A 17,704-nucleotide genomic window follows, 5' to 3' on the forward strand; every position below is an offset into this window, starting at 1 on the left:
CGACACCAGAATTAGATAGAAACACAAGGAAAAAAAATTTAAACCAAGGGAAATTACCAAAATCGTTCAATGATTTGGAAGAAAATCTGGACTTAATAGATATATGGAGATATAGAAACCCCACAACGAAACAATTTACCCACTTCTCTGAACCACACCAGAGTTGGAGCAGACTGGATCAAATATGGATCTCGAGAGAATTAGTAATAAGAACGGAGAGATGTGAAATTTTACCCAGAACTTTATCGGATCACAGCCCAATAACATTACAATTAAAATGGAAGACCCAAGGTCTGTACAGATGGAGAATGAATGACTACCTATTTGAAAAAGAAGAAGTGATCGAAAAAGCAAAAACCACTATAAAAGATTATTTTGCTTTAAATATTAACAAAGAGACTGGAATAGATACAGTATGGGATGCCAGTAAGGCAGTGTTAAGAGGTCTCCTGATACAACAAAACTCCCAAAGAAAAAAGGCTAAGGAAAGAAAAAAAGAAGAATTAATCCTTCAACTGAAAGAATGTGAAAAAAATATGATAAAAAATCCAAAAGATGATTGCCATAAACAACAATATAAAATGCTCCAAATACAATATTCAACATTAATAAGCCAAGAGGTTGAATGGGGAATAAAGTTAATGAAACAAAAGTTCTTCGAATCGGCAAATAAAATTGGAAAATTTCTGGCGTGGCAGCTGAGGAAAAGAAGAAAATGTAGCATCATAAACAAAATAAAAGTAGATGAGCAAGTTTTGGAAGATCCTAAAGTAATAAAAAAGCACTTCCTTAAATTTTATATGAACTTATACAAAAGGGAAGAAGAAGATTTAACGAACATTATAAAATACCTAGAAGAAAATAGTCCAAAAAAAATAACAGAAGAAGAAAGAACCGCCTTAAACAGACCTATAAAAATAAAGGAAATTCGAGAAGCGATTAAGAGGATGAAATTAGGAAAAGCCCCAGGACCAGATGGTTTATCAGCTAAATATTACAAGGTCCTAGAGGAATATATAACACCAGTACTATGTGACGTTATGAATGAAATATTAAGAGGAGGAAAAATGCCAACATCCTGGAAAGAAGCCTACATTACTTTGATCCCGAAACCAGATTCAGATAAACTTAATATTAAGAATTACAGACCGATTTCACTACTGAACAATGATTATAAAATCTTTGCAGACATAATGGCACATAGACTTAAAAAATGTTTAATTAACCTTATACACAATGATCAGGCCGGCTTCCTTCCTAATAGACAAATAAAAGACAACATCAGACACACAATAGACATTATTGAATATCTAGAATGTCATAACGAAATCCCTGCCGCTTTAATGTTCGTTGACGCCGAGAAGGCTTTCGATAATGTCTCCTGGGGTTTTCTAATAAAATGTCTGGAAAAAACAGGGATAGAGGGCACATTCCTAGAAGGAGTTAGAGCAATATACACACAACAAAGAGCCAGATTAATTATAAATAACAACCTGACAGAACAGTTTGAAATAGCAAAAGGTACTCGACAGGGGTGCCCTCTATCACCGCTGCTGTTTATCATAGTCTTAGAGACAATTACAAATAAGATAAGGAAAACCCCAGAGATCCGTGGTATAAAAATCGGCGCGAATGAACATAAATTGAAAACATATGCAGATGACCTTATGTTGTCATTGGAAGAACCAAAGGAGAGCATCGGCAAAGTTATAAAATTACTAGAAGAATTTGGAAAACTATCGGGATTTAAATTGAACAAAGAAAAAACCAAAATAATGACTAAAAATATGAAAGAAGACATCATAAATGAGCTTGAAAGACAAACTGGAATTAAAATAACCAAAAAAGTAAAATACCTTGGAATGTGGATGACTATGAAAAATATAAATTTGATGGAAAATAATTATAAGAAAACATGGAAAGAGATAATGAAGGACTTGGACACATGGAGCAGATTACATCTCTCGTGGATGGGCAGAATGGCGGCAATTAAAATGAGTTTATTACCCAAATTACTCTTCTTATTCCAGAACATTCCAATAATTAGGGGAATTGCAATATTTAAAGAATGGCAAATACTACTTTCCAAATTTATTTGGCAGGGAAAAAGACCCAGAATTAAATTTAAACTACTTACAGACCAAAGAGATAGGGGGGGTCTTGCGGTCCCAAATCTGAGGTTATACTATGAGGCCGCATGTCTTTGTTGGGTAAAAGACTGGATCGTCATTAAAAATAGAGAGATGTTAGATCTAGAGGGGTTTAATTTAAGATTCAGTTGGCACGCTTATCTATGGCGAGATAAGGGAAGGGTTCATAAAGGTTTTTCTAACCATATTTTCAGAGGGCCACTACTGGAAGTCTGGGAAAGGAATAAAAAATTGCTGGAGCAGAAGACACCCTGGTGGCTATCACCAATTGATATTTTAACAATTAAAAAATTAAACATTGAGGGGGAACGATGGACGTATGAGGACTTACTAACTAAAACAGAATCCGGGTGGAGGATCAGACCATACGAAGAAATAAAAAATAAGTTGACTGGTTGGATTCAATATCATCAAATAAATTCAATGTGGACGGAAGACAAAAAGATTGGAATAAATGAGAAAAAATCTAGATTCCAGATTGAAATAATAGAAAGTAAAACAAAATTATTATCAAAAATGTATAACCAGTTGCTTGAGTGGGACACCAAGGATGAGGAAGTAAAGGAGGTGATGGTGAGGTGGGCGGTAGATCTAGGGTATAATATAGAGTTTGATAAATGGAAGGCTTTATGGTGTAAAGATATGAACTTTTCGGCATGCACGACACTTAAGGAAAATATGTACAAGATGATGTACAGATGGTACATAACGCCGATAAAATTGTATAAAATTTATAGAACAGGCGACAAACTGTGTTGGAAATGTAAGAGTAAAGAGGGCGAATTTATTCACATGTGGTGGACGTGCGAGATTCTCAAAAAATTCTGGGAATCTATCTATAATGAATTAAAAAAAATTCTCAAATATACATTTCTTAAAAAACCTGAAACCTTCCTGCTGGGGATAATTGGCAAAGATATTAAAGAAGAAGATAGAACCCTTCTTCAATACGCAACAGCGGCCGCTAGAACCCTCATAGCACAGTACTGGAAAACAGCAAAAACCCCAACATTAAAGGAGTGGCAATTTAAATTAATGGATTATTTAGAATTGGCAAAATTGACTCAGAAAATAAGAAATCAAAAACGTACAAAATTTAGTAATGAATGGGACAAATTTAGAATATATATGGAAATAGAGACAAAGGGAAAATCAAAATGTTAATCAGAAATATAGATGTATCTAAAAAAAAAAAATTCACAGTAGGCATGAGATAACGCTTACTATGTTATAAATTTTATTTTGGAATAGATACAGCAGAAAGATAATTAAGATAACATTATCCGAAATCGAGATAAAGGGAAGTCGATCAATGTTGTTGTAAAATTAATGTAAGTTGTGTTGTTCATGTTGTACGTATTTTATGTTCTTTTTCTTTTCTTTTTTCTTTTCTTTTTATGTTTATTTCATTTACTTTTGTCTGTTGTATGTCTGTGAAATATATTTATGCAAAACTTAATAAAAAAAATTAAAAAAATATATATAATTGTTCTACCTTTTCCTTCAGGAAACCAAAATGTGCTGTGCTGACACACAACATGTTCTTAACACATGACAAAATCAAGGCTTAAGACATGTTGTTAAGCGAATGATACCTTTACACAACTGCCTTTCAGAAAACACAAGAACTGCATTAAAAACCAAGTCTTTAAATCTTGCTCTGAAGAGGAAAAGTGGTTTGTTTAACCCTCAGTTGCTTTGGTCATCCCATAAACATGAACCCTTTAATGCAGCAGTCTCCAATCATCAGTAAAGAGAAGACAAGAGAGAGACAGAATAGAACAGCTGCAAATACTTCATAATCCTAATAAAATTTGCTTCACAGTACTGCATTCTGTTAATGCAAGAACCAATGAAATCAGAGTACCTAGAGGTTTTGGACGGGAGAACTTCAGTACTTTATGCAGCAGTTATATGCCATATATTTTGCAGGCGAATTTAGTTTTCTTCTCCAAAGAATTGATCCATTAGCTTTACTGAGTTAATCTACAGCACTGCTGACAACCTCTCCTTTTTTATCACATTTTCCCCTCAGAGGAACGCTTGGAACTGGTCATATGTTTATTCTACTAGAAAGTCTCTGACTGTCTGTCCATCTCTCTTCCTCCAGTCTCTCTCTCTCTCCCTCCCTCTCTCTCTCTCACGTACACCTCAGTTATATAAGCTTATTTATTGGGGGGGAAACAAAATGGGAGGTGATGAAAGGATGTTGAAGAAGGTCTTAGAATAAAATATTTGGGGGAGGGATATGTTATTGCTGAGAGCCAACAATAATAAAATCTCAGCAAGCTGTGAACCAATGTTAATGCTGGATGGCAATTTTGTTAGGAGGTTTCTTAGCAAGTACTGCACTGTTTTTAAGAGAAAAAACTTGTTAAGAATAATAGAAAAAACTAAGCTGGATAGCTACATTTAATGAAATTACCTTCCTTTTTTCTCCTCCCTGACCTACATTATAATGGCTGAGTTAGTACAGAACAAGCTGCTTTTAAGTATTTTAACTAAACACAGAAATCTTTCATGTGCATTAGCACATAAAGGCCTATAAGTAGGCTTTCCAAGGCCAGCATGCCAAGAGTGCTCTCTAGAGTGCCACAGGTGCCCTGGTAAAATGACAATTCACCATACTATGCTACACAAGTCACCATATATTGAAGCTGAGGGAGGGATAAAAGATGCAGTTTCTCTGGAAACATCGCAGTGGGACAGGCAATACATTACATCAAGAACCCAGAGTCAGCCAGCACCAGTACTTATTCTTAAGTTGCATGATGACTGAAGGGCCCATCTAAAATCTTTACTCCATGTACACATCTTATTCTATAAGCTCTGAACATATCCTACTACACAGCAGAGATTTCTCATCCCTGACTTGCCTTCATCTTCATAAATCAGATTGCCATAAAACATATTAATATTTCTAAAAGTCCACAAAACCAGGAGGGTCTTCAACAAAGGAGTTTACTGCTGCCACCTACTGTCAACACACATTATAAAGCAGATAAGAACATCAGCAAGGGGTACTTTCTATGTGGCTGCTATGAAGGACAACCACCATATCTAAAACATGCAAGTGTTTTGGGTGCAATTATATACTACTACATACAAACATACAACTAATAAAAAATAGATATTTGGGGGTTTTCCACACAACACTCCACAACAGAGATCATCTTGGTGTGGGGGAAAGCAGTTCATGTGAAAATCACGCAAAGAGTTCTACAGAGAAGAATAAATCTTAAGGTTCTAGGTCAGGAACCATTGTTCTACTGGAACACTGTGGTTGGTCATCTTTAATCGTGAAAGGGACTTCCAAGATGATCACATAAGGAGCTCTGATGCCTTTGATGACTGGTAAAGAAGTTAGGCAGAGGCTCGTTCTGTTGAATTGTAGCACTGACAGAAGGACATTTACTCAGTGTTTTTCAATACAGTGGCGTACACAGAGCAGATTTTCAAATCAAGGCTGATTACGTTAATTTGCTCTTGCATAGGAATTCAATTGGCATCAGCCTGAGAAACCCCAAGTACCCACATCTGCTCAGGTCAGCATGGACATTTGCACTTCAAAGTCCTGAAAAAAAGTATATGTGTAGCACCCTTTAATGCCACAACTTACGTAGCTTCTGCAGCAGGAATACAACTCCAACTGCAAGGGAGGGCTTCCATCTGGTGAAACATATTCTAAATTGGCACATTATAAGGCTGGCTTGCTTTGCTCAGAAATGTTTGCAGTGCTGTAAGAGAGAGGACAGGACGCGGCTGGTGCTGTGGGTTAAACCACAGAGGCTAGGATTTGCCGATCAGAAGGTTGGTGGTTCGAATCCCCGCGACAGGGTGAGCGCCCATTGCTCGGTCCCTGCTCCTGCCAACCTAGCAGTTCAAAAGCACGTCAAAGTGCAAGTAGATAAATAGGTACTGCTCCGGCGGGAAGGTAAACAGTGTTTCTGTGCGCTGCTCTGGTTCACCAGAAGCGGCTTAGTCATGCTGGCCACATGACCTGGAAGCTGTATGCCAGCTCCCTCGGCCACTAAAGTGAGATGAGCGCCGCAACCCCAGAGTTGGTCACGACTGGACCTAATGGTCAGGGGTCCCTTTACCTTTTTTAAGAAAGAGGGCAGCTAAGAATCAAGGTTCTAACACAGCAAGCCAGTGACTCGCTGATTATGTCTAAGAGCAGCATCTCTTAAAGTTTAGGGATTAAAACCTGTGATGCTGAAAGAATGGTCAAGAATTGAGCTGATTTAACGATGTACAATAAGTACAGTGGTACCTCGGGTTAAAAACTTAATTCATTCTGGAGGTCGATTCTTAACTTAAAACTGTTCTTAACCTGAGGTACCAGTTTAGCTAATGGGGCCTCCCACTGCCGCCGCGCGATTTCTGTTCTCATCCTGAAGCAAAGTTCTCAACCCGAGGTACTATTTCTGGGTTAGCGGAGTCTGTAACCTGAAGCATCTGTAACCCGAGGTACCACTGTACTCATAAATATTAGGGCAACTAGAATATTTTCGACAGAGGTGCTATCATCTGTGCCATCCCCACGGTGAATGCAATATTGTGCTGCAGGCCAAAGGCTGACACCAGGAGATGTTTAATGGCATCACATAAACACAGCAGTTCAATTAGACCAGCTTCACGGCTATCAAACTAATTATACACAACTGATATTTGCAAATGAGTTCTGGGTTTATACACATGTTCTGCAGTGGACAGATATTAGCTAAAACAACTGTCAAACAGGTTAGGATTATGTGTAAACCCACCCCCACCTTTTTTCAATTCAGATACAACTCAAACATGTAGAACATGTATTAGAACGCAGCAAGTAACACTGCAGTATATTCTTTGGCCAGAGACATTTTATACAACATTTTCTATGTTTATATTACATGTTGAAACTACTGCAACATTTCACACTTTGTGTAATTCTAGAAATTGCATAATCCATGCCATATTTTCCCCACCCTCCTCCCTAAACAGCTTGCACCCACTTCATCCTCTGTCAGTCCTCACCATCTCTTAGTTTTCTGTTATAGAGGTTGCAGGTTCTCACTTAGAGATTATGCATATTCTGGACTGCCTGGATATAAAATATAGAGAATTAGGTGTTATAAGAGTAGTTGCTTGTTGTCCTGGGTATCTGTGGCCAGGGTAAGTTTTAAAAAAGAAATGAACATTTCACAGAGCAACAATAGTAAATTGGTGCTTAAAGCAGAGGTTTGGTGCTAAGGAAGATAACTCATGAGGAAATGAGTTGATCCAAATTTCACAGGTCTCTTCAGTCCCTAACATTACCTGCCAATAAAGCCACTGTGCATTGGACAAACAGATCAGTCTCTACTCAAAATAACAAATAGGCACAAACCTGCCATAAAAAAATAGCACCATGCAGAAACCAATGTGAGGTCATTTGAATATCCAAAAACATTTGACTGCAGACCAGAAATTCAAAATTATCTAACAAAAAGAGGTCAATTGAACACTCTAGCATGAAATTGCTAAATTGGATATATCAGCAAGTTCAATTCTGTCCATTTAGGTCTTAATCAAGATCCCGTTAGTCCTCTCTCACTATTAAATTGACTTATAAAAGCTAAAAAAAAACCCTCTTATATCTGAACCAAAGTTTTAATATGACCACTGTTTGTCTGGGCTCACTCGCAGTGACAAATTGGTTGCTTTAAAATGGAAAAGAAAGCTTGTGATCTCCAAGCTGCCATGTACAAGACAAAGAAAGGGAGGCAGGATTTCATGAGCCCAATGATCATTCACATAAGCATCTGCACATAGACATTAACACAAAACAAGTTTAGCTAGACAAACCATGATTTCACATTACATCTACGCAGCCAGAGTCATCTTTAAGCATGGGAAATCAAAGAACACAAGCTATTAAAAAACCCACCATGGGGAGTTTTTTTGTCTATAAAATTTCATAGTCTACATTTTTCACTGGCATGCTTTGAAACCCTGCATAACCTTTTCACAGCTTTATAGGTGATTACTATGCATGCCACATCACAACACTTAAAACAAGCCATTATTCTCACATTTTTTCCCCTAACACATAAACTGCAATTATTGATTTATGAATCAATCAACAATTTTACTTTGATGCTTTTCTGTCAACTGGTAATAATACATTAAAACCTGTGATATAAGCTGTGAGAATGTGGTTTACATAAAGCTTTTACAAACATTGCAAGAAAGCTTAAAATTACTGGCAATGTGGATATTTCAATTTGCTCATTCATCTTGCCTACCAGCACTCCTGTGCCTAGGAATGCAACTGGTTTATGGAAACGCAATTCATTACGGAGCAAGTCACACAGCAGTATATTCCTCACTTTATTTAAATACACTTGATCATTAAGCATATGACTACATTCACCTTCATGCTTGCACAGCTAAGAGCCTTACATTACTTTCAGTCAGACCCCTCAATTCCAGATGGATTAAAAGGGTACCATAAAAATTCACAGCAGCCTTAATATGTCACACAAAACTTGCTTTCAGAGAGAACCATTTTTAATGGTAGTTAGGTTAAAGCAAATGTTTGGCAGCCTCACAATTGTACAAGGAACCCAACCTGAATACCAACCGAAGCAGTATTTAAAATGATCTAAACTTAAACTAAGAAATATGGCTGCCTATATTACCTAATATCTTGTGGAATTTGCGGGATTTAACAAGTTAATTTATATAAAGCATACAAATTAACTTTGAGCAGTCTTGAAATGCACTTTTCAAAATCCTACACAAAGAATCTGAAGTTTCTAAGCAATATAAATGTACCATTCATGCACAGGGGCAAATTGAGCTAATAGATGGGAACAGTCCTTACTACTGCATCATTAAGCTGCAAGCTAAGAAGGATATACTACAAATGATAGTAATGATTATTCTAAGGAAATTACTACAGCCTACTGATCACAAATCCACTTTTAAATAAAAATATTAAAGTAGGTTTTAAAACACGTACTTCTACACTCATATTTATTCAGGGCCCCATGGAACAATTATTGCACAGAAAAACCATAATTAGGTTTCATACTCCATTTGTACCTAAAACAGTTTGCATAAAGCAAATATATAAGCATTTAGAAGTTTGAGAAGCTAGAAAGGTCACATGGAAAGGTTCTCAATGAGATCAAATTGGGAAGCTCTGTCGGAGGAATAAGCCTGGGAGGACAGTGAATATCGTGGGAGAGACTCATCAAAGAGGAAACAAAAAAAATTCCTTCCAGTAGCACCTTAAAGACCAACTAAGTCAGTTCTTGGTATGAGCTTTCGTGTGCATGCACACTTCTTCAGATACGGTATCTGAAGAAGTGTGCATGCACACGAAAGCTCATACCAAGAACTGACTTAGTTGGTCTTTAAGGTGCTACTGGAAGGAATTTTTTTTGTTTTGACTATGGCAGACCAACACGGCTACCTATCTGTAACTGTCATCAAAGAGGCTTTAAGTACGACAGAGCTATGAATTTACGAGGGAAAAAGTGATCTTATCTCCGAAGGTGATGATTTATGGGAACCATCTGGATGGAGGTTCACGACGGGAAATCTACGCAGGAGCACTACCGGTGTATATCGGCTTTAGGAGACCATCAGGAGAGACCATAAAGGACAAAGAGAAAATATTTGATTAAGAAGTGATGTGGAAACAGCAAGACAAGATTGGAAAGAACTATGAATATGTGTTTGGACTGTTTGAACATCTATTTGGACTTATTTGGACTGATTTGGACATTAATGCAGAAGTAATGATTAGATCAGAATTCTTCCTTGGATCTGGAAGTATGGGACCCCCCAACAAAATTTAAAAATTCGGCACTGTAATTTGGAATTTATGTGATGTGGTTTGATTCGATGTGGTTGGCCGGTTAATAAAAAATTATTTTTTAAAAAATAATAATGTGGTAAGCTATACTTAGTGGTCACAGTAAATTTCCTACATCAAGTGTTCATTTGAATACGTGGAAAAAAACATTAAGATGGAAGCATCTCCTGACCTAAATCTAGTTCCATACCTTCATTACATTACTGAAATTCAATCTAACTAGGTTGGCAGGGAATATGGTTACATGCCCTAATCAAAATAGTTGCTCCACCAGTCACTTAACCATATTTCATGCATTTCTCAAATATGGCCCACTGCAATAAATAACTTCCGGCCAATGAAGCAAATAACTGGAAGTGTGTGTAGTGAACATGTTTAGGAGAATGAGTGCAATCATGGTGAGAAACCCCAACCCTCAAACCACTGTGAATCTAAACTTATGTTATGGTCTATCTCTGTAGATCATGGCATAAGTTAGAAGACTGACATGGCTAAATATGACAAGGGATACCCCACCGTGAATCTTCTGGTGGCCTTGTTATAAGTCTGATTCCAGTCTAGTCTCTTGAAAGACATCTAGGCATATCCTGAGTTCCTCACACCGTGTAAAAATTAACACATGGAAATTTAGTTTCCAAGTACAGTGGTACCTCGGGTTAAGTACTTAATTCATTCTGGAGGTCTGCTCTTAACCTGAAACTGTTCTTAACCTGAAGCACCACTTAAGCTAATGGGGCCTCCTGCTGCCGCCGCACCCCCAGAGCATGATTTCTGTTCTCATCCTGAAGCAAAGTTCTTAACCCGAGGTACTATTTCTGGGTTAGCGGAGTCTGTAACCTGAAGCATCTGTAACCCAAGGTACCACTGTACAGGATTCTCAACTCTTCATTGGGAGCCATCCACACCATGGCAGAATAATTTGAAGGCAGAGAACAAACTAAGAGGTGGCCAGGTTCAGTTAATGGCTCACTATCACAGCCTTTCATCCTTTTGTTATGCAAACAGCTTGGCCAGTTTTTAGTCATTTTCTCACTAGAATGGGCAAGATGAGAAAAGGGCAGGATGTGTTCATTTCAGGGCCCTTCCCTTTCTTACTAGGAAGCATTAGCTAAACATATTAAAAATCCCAGAATCCCAGTAGGCAGTTGGCTCTTCTAGCTTCAACAGAACTTATCCAACCCTCTCAAGGACCAGCATACACATGTTTAAGGCTGGTTATATCCTTCCCTTTCCATTTCTGCCTTGCAAAACCATAATTAGGTTTTATACTAATTCTAGGTTTCTGTGACAAAATTGCCAAGCTCACTTTTCTACAGGCTTTTTAAAAAAATAGTAAGCTATTTCTACCACTCTTTAGATCAAGGTGTGTATGTATTGTGTAAGTTGCTGCCTACTTAAATTGTAATTTTACTGTCTTAAGCAGCATTTATATATATTTCATCACTTCTATTTCATATAATAAACTAAGTTTTCTTTATTCCTTTGGTGTGTGGGAACTTCTTGTTGGTAAACACATATTCATAACAAGTGCAAGTCATAACTCCAGCAAAAGATCCTAAACCTCTCGTTGGTATATGGACACACATAAGTGCTTTAACACACATTCTGGTTCATGACCCATACTGTAACACTACACATATCCAGTTTTTGTGTGTGCGCGCAACCTGTACATATTTAGATTTGCAATGAACTACATGCTTTCATTTGTACAAGTGTATGATCTGGTCATACGGTTTCCTGAATATGCATAGGATGGAGGCAAGGCCACAATGTTCTCACCACAATATTCTTAGTCACTCACTTACATTGTCTGAAAACTTACTATCCCTATGTGATATACCGTGGTACCTTGGGTTACATACACTTCAGGTTACATACGCTTCAGGTTACACACTCCGTTAACCCATAAATAGTGCTTCAGGTTAAGAACTTTGCTTCAGGCTAATAACAGAAATCGGGCTCTAGCGGCGCAGCGGCAGCAGGAGGCCCCATGGTGCTTCAGGTTAAGAACAGTTTCAGGTTAAGAATGGACCTCCGGAACGAATTAAGTACTTAACCCGAGGTACCACTGTATTAGCATTTTGCCATATGTAGTCCCTATATGTATATCAGCTATGGTGTCCCAGGAGCTACCACACCAGGCCTTCTGGTTAACTAGTCCTAGACTTTGTAGATGTGTGTTGTTTCATATTAAGCAATATAGGTTCTATTTGATAATTAATGAGATGCGGAGTGGGAGGTGGAGAAGAGAACCATGTGTACTACTTGAGTTCCTTGGAGGACAGGGCAATACCAAGGAGGTAGGTAAACTTAATTCAGACATTATGTCAACTCATGGTTAAGGAAGGTAAGTAATCAGAAAGAAATTCAGAATTAAAAAACCTCCCACCATTGTCTTGATATGCAAGTCATGGTTTGTGCTTACTGTACTAAAATATGAACTGACAATCCACAGTTAGAGTCATAGTGTGACATGATGTCTGAACTGAGCCTCCAGAAGACAACTGACCTAGATTATCTGTTTTCATTTTCATTTTTCATATGTATAATTTTCAAAGAAGGAGAAAACCACCTGAAACTAGCCTTTACACTGCTGAAATCATGCTACAAGTTATACAATTTTATTTTCAGTAGAAATTAATCCCTCCAAATAAACATTTACTGAAGCTATTTGTGGCAGGAGATAGCGACAAAGACAGATTCCACCAATGTTTGCTACAGATAAAGTTATCTGAATCTCATATTAGCAGTTCTGGCTTATCTGACCCCTCCAAAAATTATAATGTCTGAACCAGACAAAAATAATAATCAGCTTCTCACTTTCTATTGCCATGACTCCAAATGTGTCAAGCTTTGTCAATTGTGAAAGATAATGAAAATAATTAAACCTCTCATTCCTTGTTTCTTTTCCCAAAATCCCAAGATTTAAAACTTGAATTAAAAACGGGTTCTGAAAGCTTCTTTTAACTGAATCAAAAGAAATGCAAATACCGGTATACACAACTACTTTCTCCTAGAACGGACACTATTGTAAGAATAATATTCAGCACAAACAGCCCCAGAAAAGCATTACAAACCTCCCAAATTCTATCTTTCTGTAACAATAGTAGGAATTAAGATGTGGATTCTGCAGTCAATAAAAGTCTGCTGCAGGATTCTGGATTGACATCTTCTTTTACACATCAAATTAGGACACTGTTTGGCCTCAAGTCATTTCTGATGCAGCCAATCATTCAGTAGCATTGTTGATGCTACTGAGGAATGTCTCACATTTTATAAACAGCCATAAAGGTAAACAGAAGGTAATGTTTAGGCTACGGCCAATAATACTGAATATTTCTATCCATAGAATCATACCAAGGGGTTTTTAAAAAGGGAAAAAAGAAGTGTAAATTCATGAAAAGGCACAAATATGAAGGAAAAGAAAGAAATGAATTACCTTATTCTTATTTTTCATTAGAAAGAGCAGATTTCCTTTCAGACGACACCATCTCTCTCTTGGCTCTGCATGCAAAAGCAGCATAGTATTAATAATAATGACGATGATGAAGATAACAATAAATAATACCCTCCTCTCTTCATATATTTCTTCTTAAAGAAGATGCATTTCTAATGACATTTAATGGGGAAGTCATTAATGAAAAATCAGCTTCACTTGGCAGCTGACTTATAACATGCTGCTAAATGTCAGATTAACTTCCCAGAAGCTTTCAGTTATCCTGCAGCTGACAGAATTAGAGACTGCAGCATACACTCGGTGATGATTTCTTTTGCTTTGTTCCATTTTGCAAAAGGGAACACAGACTGGCTCTTTTGCACGAGACAACCATGCAAACCTTGCTTCAGCAGATGAACCTTACTGGGAAAACTCAATATTTATTCTTTTCACTGGGTTGTTACAGACTTAATTGATTTATTTTACTCTAAACAACACACATTGTACAGGCAATATTTGGATTATTTTTGTCATTTCTAAAAACATCAACACAGTGGTATGAGGACATAAGCACAGGATGGGGTGCTCTGCATGACAAGGTGGGCTAGAATTAAGTTTGTCTTCAGAGATTAACACACTGTGTTAAAAACCAGTGCCAGCCAGAAGCTTCTTAAAGCTGCCCCCCATAAGATAGTGTTCAATATAAAAAGGTAAAGGGACCCCTCACAATTAAGTCCAGTCGCAAATGACTCTGGGGTTGCGGTGCTCATCTCGCTTTACGCCAGTAGGGAGCTGACGTTTGTTCGCAGACAGTTTTTCCAGGTCATGTGGCCAGCATGACTAAGCCGCTTTTGGTGAAACCAGAGCAGCACACGGAAACGCCGTTTACCTTCCCGCTGGAGCGATACCTATTTATCTACTTGCACTGCCTGCTTTCAAACTGCTAGGTTGGCAGGAGCTGGGACCGAACAATGGGAGCTCACCTCATCGCGGTGATTCGAATCACCAACCTTTTGATGGGCAAGCCCAAGATGCACAGTGGTTTAACCCACAGCGCCACCAGTGTCCCTGTTCAATATAACTAATACCTATTAGAACATCAGAGACTTTTGTCACTTTAAAAGACACTTTAAAAGTGTAGTGTAGCCCACAAAAACATATGCCATGATAGATTTGCTGGTCTTTAAGGTACCAAAATACCTTATCCAAGTTGACAGGTGTATACTGTATAAACATAGTTGTGTTGGAAGAATAGTTGTAATCAGGAGGGTTACAAGGAAATGAAATGCCGAAAAGACAGACTTGGATATGTTAGAACTCAAATGCATCTGAAACCGTTACTGTAACCACTGACAAAGCAAGGTTGAAAACACAAACATCCTGGTATTGGAAAGCTAATTCATGTCCCTAGTGAGTTAAAAAAAAATTAACTTGATTCAGGCCACAGGAGATAGAAATGAACTTGATGGGTGGGGTAATAGAAAAATCCAGCTATCTTCAGAAAACTGATCTCCTACATCAGTTATTGCAAAATAAATAAAATTTCCATATGCTTCAACTACCTGTTTATCATGAACAGTCCCTATGTCGTAAGCTCTGTTCCATATTTTTGACTTTTGGGAATCCCTTGCTCAAATATGTTAACAGGCAATACTGTACTACCACTGCCATCTTCCATGGGGTTAAAGCTTCCTCCACATGATCTCTAGAAGTTAAAACTCTGAGTCTACAATCCCATATTTATTTACCTGGCAGTATAGTAAGTCCTACTGAACCCAGTGGGGTTTCATTCTGATTCAACATGTTTAGGACTGCACTGTGAATGGAGATTGGCTGTGTCTCAACTCTAGCACACAGTCTAGAGTGAAACAGTCGGTTAGACTACATTTTGTACTGCTGATAATGTATTATCCTTTTGCTAGTAGATGTTTTACAGAAAAACAACAATTCTCTTAGCTTGTAAATCACAGGGGTAGGTACAGAGTTCAATGCATAAGGAATGCAGTGGACAATTTACACCAGTATGCAATGGGGAGCAGGGTGAGGCTTGCAAAATTCTCTTTGGCATGAAATTAGGAGAGTTGCACAGAATGTATTTTTGTCAGTGAAATGTAGGCTGGTATGAATTTCTAGCACTGCCAGCAGCAAAAATATGGGGTTCTATCCATTACTGCCTGTGCAGAATTCTGCTCACACAATGTAACTTTCCATTCCTCTCCTCCCCTGCAAGCCCCCAAAATTTGCTCCAGAGAGTGCTCCAACTCTCTGCAGCAGATTTTGAGGTGGGAGGCTGCAGGACAAGAGAGAAATGAAAAGTTCTGTTGTGGAAGCAGAAATTTGTAACAAAAGTGGAACAACAGCATTAGGTACAACCCATGGGGTATGATATTTTGTGTAATGCATTCTTTCTAATTTGTCTTGGTTGTTTGCAATGTATGGGGGTGACTTTATTCTGTTGTTATCTGCTGAAGTGGATTCTTGATACATATATTTTTATTGGTTCTTGGTTATGTTTTGAATTGTGACAGGATGGCAATGTGCCATTTAATGTATTTGTTGAAATTTCTGTGGGTTGCGAACCACAACATGGAAATGAATGTGGAACAGAGCTAAACAAAGTTAAAATGAAACAAAAATGAAAAACAGATATGAACATTTCAAGCCCAAATATAGTGATGGTTCCAAAGACAATGACAAGATGGAGTGGTTAGAGGACAACTTTGTACTCTTACTTGCAACTAAAAAAAACAAAGAGGAAGGTGTGCAAAATAGGCAAATGCATGCAAATTAGTTCAATTTAAGAGGCCACAGAACTCAACTTTTCTTGGCCCAGAATTAGGTTAGTTCCATTAAGCGTTTTGACCATCTTGTTGTAGTTGTTAGCATCAAACCAAATGTACTGAGGGAAGAACAAGGGCTGGATGTGAAAATGTGTAGGCCTTCCCATTCATTTTAGCAGCTCTTTGCACTGCCTGTGCTCCTAAACATGCATAGCACCCAGAAACTAAGCAGAGGCCTGTTTCTCCCCAGCATGCAGAAAGCATGCAACTTGATAAGTAGTTTGATATAACACACAAGAAGAGAACTTCTCTCATTCCCCTATGTAAATTAATCCAGTTAGCAACCAGCAGCAGGACTATTACTTTCATCTTTGTTTGCACATACCAGTGAGAGTCTAATCCACCACAGCTATGGCAGAAAAGCAATTACTTAGAAGGTGTTTAGGAGCACTCAGCCATTAGCAATGAAGAAAACGGATTATACCAGCAAATCTGTGAATACTAAAACAGTCAGCAGACAACAGCTGCCAAACATACGTGCACAGATGATTGCCAATGCCAACTATTTTTACCTATACGTTTACCATCCCTTAGCATTCTGCATATGGTCAGTTTTCCTTCCTTGTCAAAACAAGATGATGGCCTTCTAGCCAGAGAAATCAATTCTTTGACATTGTATTGCATCTGGCTGATCGTGAAGAAGATGAAGAGGAAACGGATGATAACAGGGATACTAATGAACTGGTTGAAAGTGAGCAAGATCTTTTCAGCAGACAAGGCCAACTGCAACATTAAAACAAAAACAGAAAGGTGTAGTACAAAATTGCATGCTGATGTCTTTCCATAGCTTTTCTCAGGGTTGCTAGCTAGTTGTTGTTGTTGTTTTAATGTAACTGCCTAGGTGCCTGGGATTTCATGTATCAAGTCATCAATTAAATCTGCATAAGCTTCCATATGAACACAACATTTCTGAGTCAAAAGTCCCCTTCTTTAAATTTTTGGATGATTGCATATCACAGATGGCACTACTTTAGAAGACACATTCCCTTATCTACAAAAGAGGAGAAACATATCTTCCAAGATACTGCCTGTCACCTGCAGCTTTGTAAGTGTTCTTATTAGACTATATATATATATATATATACTGTATATATATAGTAGCAGCTTAAAACAGCTAGAGGACAGCAGGTTGAGGGAAAGTGGTCACAAATCCACAGATTTCAATTAGTCTACCTTAAACAGAATACAGCTTTATTTCTATAACCACTTACCTGGCAGTAATCCCACTGAACTCCATTGAATGTACGTGTGTGTGTGTATGATTGCTTAATCAATTGCTGAATCTTCTAAAAAATGAATTAACTAAAAGGTCATAGTTTTAGTTTTTTCTTGAACTGTAGTTCCTGAGTACAGGCAGTTGTGGGGGTCTTGCTTATCCTAGAGTGAACATCTAATATTGCAACAGTCTAGAAGGTCCCTCTAGCGTCCCTCT

At 37.9% G+C, this 17,704-nt stretch overlaps 1 protein-coding gene across 4 annotated transcripts in view; it reads right to left on the bottom strand.

Annotated features, from left to right (window-relative positions):
- INPP4B (inositol polyphosphate-4-phosphatase type II B) overlaps positions 1-17,704 on the bottom strand; it is a gene marked incomplete at its 5' end in the record, with an annotated part of 263,717 nt that overhangs the window by 197,670 nt on the left and 48,343 nt on the right. For 2 of the 4 annotated variants that reach the window (XM_081925959.1, XM_081925960.1), the window contains one exon: positions 13,436-13,500. In XM_081925959.1, coding sequence (XP_081782085.1) covers positions 13,436-13,453 — 18 coding nt within the window. Of the gene's footprint in view, positions 1-13,435; positions 13,501-16,784; positions 17,005-17,704 lie in introns of those variants that run through there. The other 2 variants (XM_081925958.1, XM_081925957.1) reach the window with 2 other exon arrangements.

This window comes from Podarcis melisellensis (genome assembly GCF_964234715.1).
Source record: "Podarcis melisellensis genome assembly, chromosome: 9".
Lineage (NCBI taxonomy): Eukaryota > Metazoa > Chordata > Lepidosauria > Squamata > Lacertidae > Podarcis > Podarcis melisellensis.